This window comes from Cryptotermes secundus, unplaced genomic scaffold, assembly GCF_002891405.2.
Source record: "Cryptotermes secundus unplaced genomic scaffold, Csec_1.0 scaffold84, whole genome shotgun sequence".
NCBI lineage: Eukaryota > Metazoa > Arthropoda > Insecta > Blattodea > Kalotermitidae > Cryptotermes > Cryptotermes secundus.
Genome location: NW_019723905.1, coordinates 681,565 through 695,650, shown reverse-complemented (window position 1 = coordinate 695,650; position 14,086 = coordinate 681,565). Strand labels below are relative to the sequence as shown.

Here is a 14,086-nt window from a genome sequence, read left to right as displayed (position 1 = left end):
CTTCTAAGGTTTCTGGCTGATTAGGTTGATCATATAGTTCTGTAATATAATTTTCCCAAATTTTCAGCACTTGCCTCTGATCTACTATTCTATTCTCCTGGGAGTCTTTGATGCCAATATTTTGAATCCCATGGTTCTCTTTCCATCCTAGTTCTTTTGTCTTCATGTACATCAAATCATAATGTCCTGTCGTTTGAAATTCTATAATCTCATTACATGTCTTCTCAAGATATTCCTTTTTGGCCCCATCCGTGGCACTTTTCAATTCATTCCTCAGTCTCCTGTAATTCCTCCTGCCTTCTTCATTGTTTTCATTTTTCCATTTCCTTCGCCCCTCCGTTTTACTCATCATCTCCTGTGTAACCCATGGTTTTCTTTCTATCTTCTCAACTTTACCAACCAATTCGCTAATAGTATCTAACATGCATTCTTTTATATTGTTCCACTGCACTTCAGCATTTCCGCTTTCACTTTAAATTGCACTTAGTTTCTCTTCTAGGGTCTCCTGCATGCTTTGACTTTGAGCATGTAACTTCACCAAATCCCATCTAGGTCTGCGCTTTTGGAATCTTATAATTTTCTTCAACCTGGTTCAAAACTTGACAACCAGTAAGTTGTGGTCAGAGTCAGTATCTGCCCCAGGCAGTGTCTTCACATCCTTCACACTGTTTCTGAATCGATGTTTCACAAGGATGTAGTCCAGCTGGTGGTGGGAAGGCAGTGACTAACCGCTTAAGCTATATTATATTTAAGCATCCTGTTGCACTCTATACGATATATGACATAAACACCGTCCCAAGTGCAACAATTTATTGTAGTTCTTTTGTCTTGCCCTCTTCTACACTACATGTTTCGGCCGCAAACGGCCATCATCAGGTGTATACACTTATGTAGTAAAGATAAGCAGCCGCACACACACAGGGAGCCTACACAGAATAACAGTGCTGAAAACAAGAAGTAGCCGCTGCAGCACTACAGACATAGGGCGAGTAACTCTGAGAATTTTAATTTTTAAAAGAATCTTTAAATTAGAACTGAAGATTTTAAAAGTGCCAGTTCATAATAATCAAAATTGACGAGTGTAGGTAACAAAGATAATGCACAAATCAGACATATATCAGCGAAGTAGATTCTAATAAATCGAAACCTGTTAGTAACCATATTTTAATAGGGATAGTCAGTTTCTTTACTTTTATTTGTCTTATAATAAAGAGTTCTTTTTTTTCTGTTTAATTCTTTCAGTGAAGCAATGCTCAGAAAAATTTCTAGCAGTGCTTTTAGATGGCTGGCAGGAAGATCTGGCACTAGGCTATCTGTGTCATGCAGTTTCCAAGTTTGTGTCATCTGATAACTTCAAAGTCTATGTGGACTGCTGTGCCAATCACATACACATAGATAAAACATTACAACTTCTGAAGTGAGTGCATTTTGTTCAGTTATATTTGTGTGGCCACATTATTACTGGAACGTCAGTACACTAATCCCCCATTTTACAAAAGGGATGCATTCCTTTAGTCATCTGGTGTGCAAGCTTTTGTTAATATCCCATTAATTTAGAGACAATAATTAGAGGCGATGGAATTTGAGATCATACTTGAATGCAAATAATGAATAATAGAAAAGAAAGGTGTATATATATGGTAGTCATATATGCAGTGTTTTTTTAATGTGTTTGTTGGTAATCACATGAACAAATCTCGCCTTGTGTATATACGTAGGGAAGTAAAAAATTATCCACACTCTTGTTTTTCCAATTCATATATACAAAAGTAGGGGTTGAACAAGTACTTCATTTTTATACATAGTCTCCTCCCTTTTCGATGCACTTGGTCCAGTGGTCCAAAAGCTTGAGTATACCCTCCAAGAAGAAGGTTTTCGGTTGGTCGCTCAACCATTTATGCACCGCTTCCCCCACCTCTTTGTCCGTAGAAAATCAAAAACCTCTTAAAACATCTTTGAGCGGTCCAAAGAGATGATAGTTGGAAAGGGCGAGATCTGGGCTGTAGGCAGGGTGTTCCAGCACCTCGAAACACAAATGGTTAATGGTTTCAACGGTCTGGCCGTCCTTGTGTGAGTGTTCATTGTCATGCAACAACAACACTTTCTTCGACAATAGGCCTCGGCGTTTGGTGCGAATTGCTGGCTTCAGATTGTTGGCCAGCAAATCACTGTATCTTGCACTGTTGATCGTACACCCTTTTTCAAGGTAGTCTTCCAGTATAGGCCTTTTTGAGTCCCAAAAGACTGTTAGCATCACCTTTCCCACGAAAGATTGAGTCTTGAATTTCATCTTTGTTTGCGATCCCAGGTGTTTCCACGCCATACTCTGGCTTTTGGATTCTGGCTCATAGTGATGAACCCACATATGAATTTCAGCCCCTGACACTCCTTCCATTCAGAGAAATCGGATCACTATTCTTTGTTAATCATTGGTGCACACTGCTAGCAGAGCGGCCATGTTTACACTGTCACAGCATCAAGGAAAATGATGCGATCTAGGTAAAACTTCGATCACGTGACCACAGTAGTACCAACTCTAACAATGCATGCATAGGAGGCAGTGTGACAAACCTAAAGATGTGTTATGGAGAAAGTGCGGATAATTTCTGACTTACCCTCGTATCTGTGTGTGTGTGTGTGTGTGTGTGTACAGATGCATGCGCGCATGTGTATATTCTATTATTATAATTATGAATGAAGGGTAGGTCTGCCGCTTTCATAAGCTTTCCTCAGTCCTTCCAGGGAAATGCCAGGATAATACTTCTACCGCAATGAGATCAGGATTGTAGCCCTCCAAATCCTCTCCAAAATTATTTTTCATCTGTCATCCTACCATTTGACAATGCATAGCTACTGACAAAATTATGAAATAACCCACAAGAAAGTAAGCAGGCTAATTAAAAACACCTGGGTGTAATAGGGAGAATAAAGTAAATAATGCCATATAACATCACTGGGCAAGGTCTTATTCACTGATATAAACTGAAATTTAAGATTCTGAAGTTTGGTGTGTTGTGTTTTCTCAGTATTCACCAGGTAGTCAGAAGTTGGAAACCAATGCTCTATTACATCCTACAACATATAAATATCACAGTTTCTTTACTTAACACACAGAGTGTGTCCAAGATATTACTTTTTAATATTCTTTTGTCAAAACAAATGACTGATGTCATAACATACATTATACTTAATTGAACAGTTTCACATGGATGTCAGAACTGTTATATTTATAATGGTGAAAAGGCTGATATTCTTGTAAATGAAAATATAAAAAGCTGAAGACTTACACCTCCAAAATTGTAGGCCAGGTATGTTGAAAGTGTTCTACAGTTTAAGTTATCTACACTCATATTTGNATAGTGATTGTACATTTCATCCACTCTGGCATTCTCTTTCTGTAAAGGAAAGTGAGGTTTGTACAGTGTACCGAGGCAACCAAGGTCATAGAAGCTGATGAAAATTTGTTGCTCATGTCTTGGTAACTGTTTAATAATGCATGACTTCTCGGCTGCAGCTTCTTCAGTGGATGAAATATCTTTGGTCATAGAACTGCTTATATCACTTGATGGACTTCTGTGTTTTTGAAGTTGGCTATTGACTAAAGAAAAATTATCTGAACATTTCTCTTCTTCATTTAGAAGTGTGCAATGAACTTCTCTGTTTGCTTCATGGGTGCAACATTCACTCTTTCTGTGAAGTCCATTTGTAAGGAGGTCATCTTTCAAAGAGACTGCCTCATCTTTTATGAACAGTGCTTTGGATGGTTGGGGCACTGGTGAAGTGGGCTTATTTACTACAAACGTTGTATCTAATTGCTTATCTGCATTACAATGTTCAGACAGTTTCTCACAGTTATTATGTTGTAGCCCCAAAGAGGGAATGCTGTGAATCTGCATTTTAGAGGGTTGAGGACAACTGTTACGAATTGTACAATTTTTAACCTTTAAATTGTCGTGTACTGAAAACCTTCTAATGACATCTTTGACATAAGATGATTCAGGGTGTGAGTTTGTCACATTTCCAGAAAAGTTAGGTATACAGAGATGATGAGAATTTGTACTAATTACAGATGTATTAGGCGGTTTATCGTTGCTATTATTGCTAGATATGATGTGGAGAGTTTTGTTATTATCAACTGAAATCTTTACTTTGTTTTCCAACAGAACTATATGCTTCTTGCTCCCTTCATCTCACTGACCTAGATGCTGTTTCATACAGACAGGAACATCGTCTTATATCATCAGCAAATAATATGACCTTAGACTCATGAATAGCTAGGGACAAATCATTTATCAACAATAAAAATAATAGGGATACGAAAACAGAACAACAGAAGTTACAAATTGTTTTGCTCACTACTTATGTATTATATAAAAATATGTATTTGTGTAACATGTGCATTGCTAATGACAGCAGATAGCACTCAAGTGAGCATGTCCTTCATGCTCCACACACTAATCTTGTATTTGCTGTCATGAAAAATGTTCCTTTCTTCCTCAGTAGATATATACTAACTGTAACGTTTATTTATATTTTGGAGGTTCTGTGTTCATTTCTCAGCTTGGTGACTGGATACAGTGACTGAGAATTTCTCTGGATTTTTTAGTTCCTCCAGGAAAATGTTTAGATAGTCCTTGAAGTACACTATGATCATATTCCTCCATATTCTTCCCAAATCGTCATTTATATTTGCCTTCCCATTTGTTGCTACAAACTGTAAATTATGTGGTTAAGTAAGTGTCATTAAATAAACTAAGAATAAGCAAACATCGATTATTGCCTTAAATTATAATATTGTGCAAATGAGGTCAATTTATTTTTGTATTCAAGAAGATATTGGGGGGGGGCACGCAGTAACGCAGTTGGTTGAAACACTATGTTGCAAGCCAGAAGGTAGCGGCTTCGATTCCCAATGAGGTCACTGGATTTTGCAGTTGACCTAATCCTTCCAGCTGCACTATGGCCCTGGGGTAAACTCAGCCTGTAACAGAAATGAGTACCAGGGATATTCCTGGGTGTAAATGGTGGCTGGCTCATAAGGCTGACAACTTTACTGCCATCTATGGGTTGATTGTTTAGAAAATGTGGGGGCCTTGACATCTCACAAACCTATGGGTCTCCACGACCTCTTACAGGTATAGTTTTACCTTTATTTATGAGGTTATTTCTTAGAATTTGATTTGTTTCATTCTGGTCCATCACACTATTAAGTTTACAATTAAGTTTATTTCAGTCCAATGTGACATATAATGCTTTCACCACTTCAGCACTTAGTTACCTAACATGTTTTGATTCTTAATGAATCATCATTGGAGGTATACCACTGCCCACCAATACGTAAATGTTTTTATAAGACTATATACGAGTACACTTAAAACATTCATGATGCTCACTAATGTAGTAGTTCATTTTTCCATTGTCGAAATATATGTTTGATGTAAACTTTTATAATAAGAACATTCTTGAAGTATATTACTTAGAAGTGATGTAGTTGCAATCACTTTCATAAAGGATAGTTTAAAAATGTAATTTTCCACTGCACATTATGTAAAATTTCTTAGATTATTTTATATCTATCTAACTAAATGCATCTAGCCAAGTCCTTCTTTGGAAGCCAAAAGCAGCTTCTCCCCGCTTACCTACTTACTACTACTTTGGGATGGTAGCTGCATGTTTCTCTGGTTTCATTGTTGCATTCTCAGTGCTCCCCTGGTGGACTGGGGTGTCCAAGCTTAAGCATTACCCAAGAAAATTTGGTATCTCAGTAGCAACACTAAAAGAATTCACACAGCACAATAATGATCATAACAATAATAACATAATAAGAATCTGACTAGTACTCTGCAACATTAGCAAACAGTTCTTTTGGTCGGTCCAGACAGAAAACCCAGGAGAGGAACATAATTAACCACTCAGAATGTTACCCCATTAACACATCGAACAGAATCACAATGGTGGCAATGAAAGCCTAAACACATACAAAATAAACCCAAGCCCAAGCCCTTGTTAAAACATTCCCAAACACCAAGAGCTACTTGTTGCAATATGGTGGTCCCTTGCCCTTAATAGCCAGAATCAGTATCCAAACACAATTTGGAAAGACCAGTTGAAAAAAATTTAGTGACCCAATTTTCCTGATCACTGCCAAACAAAAGACTGCTCTCCAAATCTCGCTACCTTGACAAGAGTGCTTCCTTTCCAAACAACTGGAGGAAGGTGAAATCACATGGTACACAGGAATGATTGGATCACGTAAACTGTAGAAGTAAAGGCACTGATGCCTCAGGGTGTGGGATTTCAGGCCAGCTTACTCTTTCCTGAGCCATAAGAACATAAACTTGGCCAAATCTACACAAGAAACATGCAGCAGTCTATGGAGACTGAAGGCTCATTACCTTGTTCAGAAGAGCTTGCCACTGACCCTGATCATGAGTTGATGAATCCAGTCCACAGCCTGACATCCTACTCCTTTGTACTCCAGTTAATATTATCCTCCCATTTATATTCAGGTATTCCTATTCTGCTTACAGACTGACAAACTATAAATTCACAAATGCGGTATTAATGTTGGAAGCACATCCTGCTTGTCAGAGGTTCTCATTGCAAACATTCCTTACCCTGCCCATGCAACGGGTGACAAGACTACCAATGCTGGTAGAGGCAATAATTAGACGTCTTCCATCCAATCACACTGAACGCAGGGTCTGGTCTGAAACACTTGTTCAACTTCAGAAGGTAAGGGATATACAACTATTGCACTGGCTGCAAGATGGTGTTTGACTGTCCAGATATTCTTTGGCTGGAATATTAGAAAGGGAGTACCACCACCCAACTCAGATGAACATCAGAACAGAATTTTAATAATGGCGGTGGTGTTTGTTATTTAACAACGTTTTCACTACGAAGATATATAGCACTGTTGATAGGATGATTAATTATAATGTGAATCAGTTTGAGTAATTAAAATTGGCAGGAGAAACCATAATATTTATAGAAAACCTGCCTGAGTGCCACTTTGCCCGCCACACATCACACATGACCTGAGGTGAGATCAAACTTGGGCTACCATAGTGAAAAGCTGCTGACTAACCGCCTTTGCTTATGGACAGCCATTCTGGCTGTTATTGTATCTGAAGGTTATGTTGTTTTTAATGACCTTCCTCAGTCCTTCCAGGCAAATGTCACAGCCACTTCCTTCTCCATCCTTTCAAATTCACTATTCAATAATTATCCTTCCATTCATGTTTACATAGCCAGAGCTACTAATGCTGTCATTCAATAAACAAATATAGAAAGAAAAACATAGATAAATATGTTGACTGCAACTTCTTTTTATGACAGACAATGCAGGTTATTCATAGCTGCCTATATTTTTGTTGTTGTTGTTCTCTTTGGATTTGTTGGCTTCTTTGCAGAAGAAATATATTTCTTCTGAAGCATATATTCAAAGAATATATATCCATCTCTCTCCCTCCAAACATTTGTTTAAATGCTCACTGGCTTTCTTAAGTTCCTGATAAAATAACTGAGACTGTATATGAAATATATTGAATATTGTGAAGTCACCTTGCTGTCTGTCTCTCTGTATGTATGAACATTGTCCACTAAAGGACATGCCAACCCCATAATTTTTAATTTCCTGCACTCTGTAATAACCAGCATGGTGGTTGCAGGAATTTGTGATCTGAAAGCAAAATGCCGCTTAGTACAGTGTAAAGATTGTAAAGTAAAAACTTGGCAATTGTGTGAAAATTCTAACATGGCTTTCACTGGAATAGCTATAACCCATGAGTGATTGGAGCTAGAAATAAAAAGTTTTCCATTCCTCCATATGTCTTCATGGCATAGTGCTTAACTAGTTAAGCACAGGGACAATTTTACCTTTTAAGAGAATAGATTATAAATATCCCTATGAATTACTTACGAAATACTGTCAGTTACAAATATGGCAGTAGATATGGTCTGCTGGGAAGTAATTCAATATAGTCTTTTAGATCATTATCAATATATAGGAGGAAGGTGCAGTCTCGACCATCAGGGTAGAAATCTTGCTACTGTAATGTGAATAGAATCTGTTCTTAAGTTAACACTGCAAATTCTCTACAAGATGCTGTTACTACTGCTACTGTTAGTACTGCTGCTGCAGCTACTACTACCACTATTATTATTACTCTGTTACTACAGCTACTACTACTACAGTAGTAGTGGTAGTGGTAGTAGCAGCAGCAGTATGTTAATTACTAATGACAGTGCCCGAGTATCCTTACAGCTGGAAAGAATAAAAAATTGCTAAGCAGAACTAGATCCTATGACCATCTACATCCAAGCCCAGCACACTGACCCACAAGTTAACTGTTTTATTGTTAGATTATGGACTTATGTGATCTTCATACAATAATAAGAACACATCTATAGGAATGGAAATCTCTGAAAGGTAAAGATAAGTTACCCCTGAGTGCCACACCATGAAGGGATATGGGTGAGTGTAGGTATAGCTCCGTGCATTCTTTAATTTAGCACTAGATGGAGGTAATCAGTCAGCTTCATGCTCCAGCATCTTTGCCCCAGTAGAAGTGATACCTGGTACCCAATGGATGGGAGGCTAGGTGGGCTCCAGAGCTGATCTGAGTGCTGTGAAGAAGAGAAAAATCTGCCCCTGCCAGGAATTGAAGACTGGTTCCTTGGTCATCCATCCACTAGACTTCATATGTATTTGTGTGGCTATAATCATTTACTTTACTAGGCAGTTTATCCTGATTGTTTCTTTTTAGAATACTTATGAGTGTTTTTGTTTTACAAGATTGTGAAAGAATGCAATGAAGCTGCTGGCAGAGCTCAAATACTGACAATGCAGCCCTGTAATCAACATGTGCAACCAAATTTAAAGGTGAGAATAATAGTGAGCAACACGCTCATATTGTATACCAGGGTTGTGAACTTCACACTGCTGAGGGACAACATTGTACATGTGGGTATTGCAGTCATTTTCTTATATCTTTATTCCTTTGTGATCTAATTTGCAGACTCCAGCAGCAGTGGTCTAAGTAATTTCAGCTAATTCATTATGTTGTAATGCTATCAGACTGGTTTCATACTCACATATATTTTTATGCTGTGGTTTACTATTTGAAGCAAAATAAATGACATATAATTTCAAGTATGTTCCCTGTGTTAGGCCTGTCAAAGGATTAATATGAATTCTCAGACAAACCAGGAATTAGAAGAGCAGTAGTTAGCATTTAGGAAGTAATTAATCATGTGGAATGAAGGAAACATTTTTGGAATGATGATGATACAAACATGCAAGATGAACGCAAGAAAAGAAACTCATAGAGCTAAGTAGAGATTTGTTCTTTATTTTGCTCTGTAACCACTATAAGAAATATGGATACACTGTGCATTCATAGTTCTTTACATGTTTTGGCTTATTGAGCCATCATCATGTATTTAATTTGTCCTATATACACCTGTACTTGTCTGCTGGTATTCCTACATAAGCCAGTGTTTGCATATTGGAATACTGTTTTTTAGTAATATGTAATATACATAAAGTAAAATATAATATTTCTAGCTAAGTAGAGAGAAAGATATATATAGTAATAGCCTAGGGAATGGTATCTTTTTGCAGGTACTTAAAAAAAAAAAAAGGAGAGAGGAGAAAATACAATATGCATGTGCACGTGATAGTAAAGTTGATAGACTTGAAATAAATGGTAACAAAAGATATTGTCATGTGTTAGTGACTAGACATGGGGTTTGGATTAATAATTGGATTTATTGAACACTTATAATTCGTAGGTACAAATAATTACAGCGGTCTTGCTAATTCACACACACTACCTTTCATTAAGGAGCTGGCATAGCATAGTTGGTATAACCACTGGCTATGGGCTGGATGACTGAGGGGTCAGTGTTCGAGTCCTGGTAGGGTCAAGAATTTTCTCTTCTCTGCGCCATCCATACCGGCTCTGGGGTCCACCCAACCTCCTATCCAGTGGGTGCCAGAGACTCTTTCCTCAGGGGCATGTAGCTGACCACTCACCTCCATCTAGTGCTGAGGTCAAGAAAATGTGGATCTATACATCCACTCCCCCACATGCCTTCATGGCGTAGTGCTTAATTTGTTGATCACAGGGACAACTTTACCTTACTTCTCACTACAGCACACACTGTCTTCTGAATTTGTCTTCACTAGTCATTACTTGGTAATGCATCACATCAGTGTCCTCTCCTGTTCATGTCATTACCGCCTGGTGACTGTCTCACACCAAACCCATGGCTCCAAGTGCAAGTTATGCCCTTAGATTCTTGACAGTCTTGGCCCAGATACAATAGAACACACCACTTCCAAACAATTCCCAATTGTGGAATCATGTGTTCAATGTTGTGAAACATATTTAGTTTTCATTGCCTAACAGCAGATGTCTTCCCTCATTGAAATATACCGTCATTGTGTCCCAACATTATCAAAAGGTTTTATTTTCGAGGAATAAAGACAGAGAAGATAGGAAGTGAACAAAAAGACAGAGGATGAAATAAATATGCACAACAAATATTCAATTCTTTCAATAATATTTATGAAATAAGCTGTTTTTCACTAAAACAAGTATGTCAATCACAAAAATGGCAGTCAAAAGTTGTAGCACATAGTTGTTTTGCTATCTGCTTTTCTGTGTGATAGACATGGATGTACATACCAGCTATTATGCAGCTTTGAAATATTGATGTTGCTTAAAATCATATTTTCATACTACAAATTAAAAAGCACAAAGAAAAAAATACAAAATTGAGACAATCCTCTTTTAACTTAAAGTTTAATCACAAAGCTGTGACATCATACAGAATTCTTGTATCCAGATTTGCAATCAATGTAAGAGATAAAGTTGTCTCCGTGTTTAACTAATTAAGCATTAGGCAATGAAGGCATATTTGGAGTAGATGTAGAGATCCACATTTTCTTGAGTAGTCACCTTCATGCACCAGCCGCTTTTCCCCCAGAGAAAGAACCCGGCCAGTACCCATTAGATAGAAGACTGGGTGGGCCCCAGACCTGGTCTGGACAACGTGGAGAAGAGAAAATTCTTGACTCTACCGGGACTTGAATTCCAACCCACTATAACCATATTAATTAGTGTAAATATAGGAGAGAGAATTAATGACTTTGATAATTCTTCTGATGTGGTTTCTCTCAAATTTAAAATGAAATTTGGAAATAATGCATAGTTAGAAAATGATGTGTTTGGTTACCATAAGAACTTAGAAAATCAGAGGTTAGTGACAGATAATTTTCTATAGTGTAACCCAATGTACAAGGGAGAGAAACTAGATTATTCAATTAAAAAGAGTAGGGGATCTATTCTGAGGTGTTGCAGTGAAATGAGAGATCATGCAGAAGAAAGAGAAAGCATAAAATTGTGTAACTGATATGCAAGCTTGTTAGAAAAGCAAGAAAAGTAACATGGAAATGTTGCTGTCACTCACTAGTTTCATGATTGTTTGCTGCTGACATGAATAAACTTAGGGAATGCTGGGTTTTTGGACTTTGCTCATCATAAGGAATTCTAAAGGGCACTGATGAACACAGTGTTTCAGAAACTGAATCTGTTTCCATCTTCATGTGAGGGGGTAGGAAACACCTAATCTGTTATATCCATTAGGATGATCTAACCTCAATCACTGGTTCTGGATCAGAATAAACTTGTGTGTGTTTTCATTGAATATGACCTTCAATGTCTAAATTGCAATTTAATTGAAGAAAATACAAAGGAATATTAATCAAACCAAAATACATGATATTTGAGGTTACATGTCAGTGGAAATTTAAATTCTGTTCTAGAATTTTGTGTCCACAATTTAATACCATACATAATATTTATCACATACTGAAACAGATAATCAGCACAACAAACATGATGAATTTAACTTGGTTTAAACATATATCTGTTTTTAATACAGAGGAGAGCAATTTGTGATTAAGCAGCGAGGAGTTTTGTGTTTGTGTATTGATGGGAATGGGCATGGGTGTACATGTGCGGGAACTATAGTAGTTTAGTAAGTGAAGTGATAGGCTATGGAGTGGATGGCCAAGGCTCAGTTCCTGGTATGAAAAATAGGACTCTCATTTCCATCGCCACATGCGGATTAGCTCTGCAGCCCAAATGACTTCTTTTTCAAAAAGTACCATGTCACAAGTATTCTTTGCTCAGATAAAGACTAATATAATTTAAAAACAAAATTAGATGTTGTTTTCAATCATATGTTTTCGTGGTTTCAAAATAATCAATTAGTGTTAAATCTGGATAAAACAAAAATAATAAAATTCACCCCAACAGCAGCTATGAGCTACCCTCTATGTACATTCTTTTTTAACAAAAAGCTGAAAGGAGTAGATATAATAAAATTTCTCGGTTTTCAGCTGGTCAATCATCTAACTTGTAAGGGACATATCGATTTTTTGCTTCACAAGTTGAGCACAGTTGGTTTTCTAATGCATAAATTATCCTATATATTAAATATAAATAGTCTTAATGCTGTATATTATACATATAATCATTCATTGGTGAAATATGGAATAATATATTGGGAAAATACATCAGACAGTCATAAGGCCTTCCATATTCCGTATTGAGGGGGTGGGTTTCCCCATGCACTTAGACCGGTTACTGGTCCATTGTGCATCCCCCTTTAATTTCTACTGTCTCCATACCCTACCGGTATTGGTGCTTACTATCAGCCCCTTTCTGCCAGCGATGTTCCAACCGCTTACTGGCAGTGGTATCTAATAGTTAGTGTCTTTCTGTCAGTGAGGTCATCCCTCCTCTGGCAGGGGTTCCTAGTCCCTTTCTGCCAGCAAGGTTTCTACCCTCTACTTGGCAGTGGTATCTAATACTTTAGTCCCTTTCTGTCAGAGAGGTCCCCCCTCTTCTGGCAGTGGTACCTGATACTTCCCCCATCTACCGGAGGAATTGGAAACTAGTTGGGCGGGAAACTTGGCCTAATTTTGCTCAGAGGTCTCCTAGAGACATGAGGTTCTTTTACGTGCCGTAAATCTACGACACGGCACCCACGGCTTAAAGTCCCTCCCAGAGGACTTCTTCCCTGAATTTTTCCGCCCTTAAAAATTCCACGACCTCCGCTGGGTTTTTGAACCCCCGTACCTTGAGTCATGAGGTGGGAACGTTACCCCTGGACTATGGAGACCGCTGTCATAACGTCTTTGTTATACAAAGGAAAATAATAAGAATAATGATGGGAGTGTGCCCAACTCATACATGTAGAGATTTATTTAAAAAGCTTGACATACTACCAATCTCATGTGTGTATTTGCTCTCATTGATGATATTTGTTGTTAATAATTTGGCCAAGTTTCAAACCAATAACTCTGTATATGTCGTTGGTACCATGAGGAAGGACCACCTTCATATGCCTTCAACACATCTATCATTCATTCATGTTTTATTTGTTCACAATATCTACATTTGGCGATATTGCCTCAGATATAGAACACATCCATATAGTTTAAGTGTCCATAAGGATAGTGTCATAACAGAGTACAGAAAGTACAAATATACAAATGTAGTTTAAAAACATCCAGAGAACCACGTTATAACAGAAAACCTCATACACATAATAACAATTCACCATCATAACAGTAATTATAAACACGCAAAACACATGATAATGCCACCTATTTAACTTAAATTTCATCAGTACAATTTAAGGTATCTAAAATATCTTTGAGGACAAGGTCCCATAATATACAAACAGCTTATCGTACTAATAGATACAAATAAATCATTTTATTCACAATTCATTAAAATTGGTTCCGGATTCAGTCATATTGCAATTATGATTTAAATCTTGTATCTTAAAAATATAATATAATATTACATTTAATCCTTATAGTTAAAGTATTCATTCATGGTATAAAATGACTGAAGAAATAAAAAAAATTTTAATACCAATTTAAATTGTTCAGCATTTTGCAGTATCTCCTTTATTGTGGCTGGTAAGCCATTAAACACCTTTATTCCGNCACATGATAATGCCACCTATTTAACTTAAATTTCATCAGTACAATTTAAGG

General features: G+C 37.3%; 1 protein-coding gene across 1 annotated transcript in view; it reads left to right on the top strand.

Moving 5' to 3' along the window:
• The window catches only part of LOC111861929, a 58,287-nt gene that overhangs the window by 40,357 nt on the left and 3,844 nt on the right, over positions 1–14,086 (top strand). Inside the window, exons 9-11 of the mRNA XM_033750508.1 lie at positions 1,243–1,417; positions 6,531–6,735; positions 8,801–8,887. Of these exons, the coding sequence (XP_033606399.1) occupies positions 1,243–1,417; positions 6,531–6,735; positions 8,801–8,887 (467 nt within the window). The remainder of the gene's footprint in view (positions 1–1,242; positions 1,418–6,530; positions 6,736–8,800; positions 8,888–14,086) is intronic.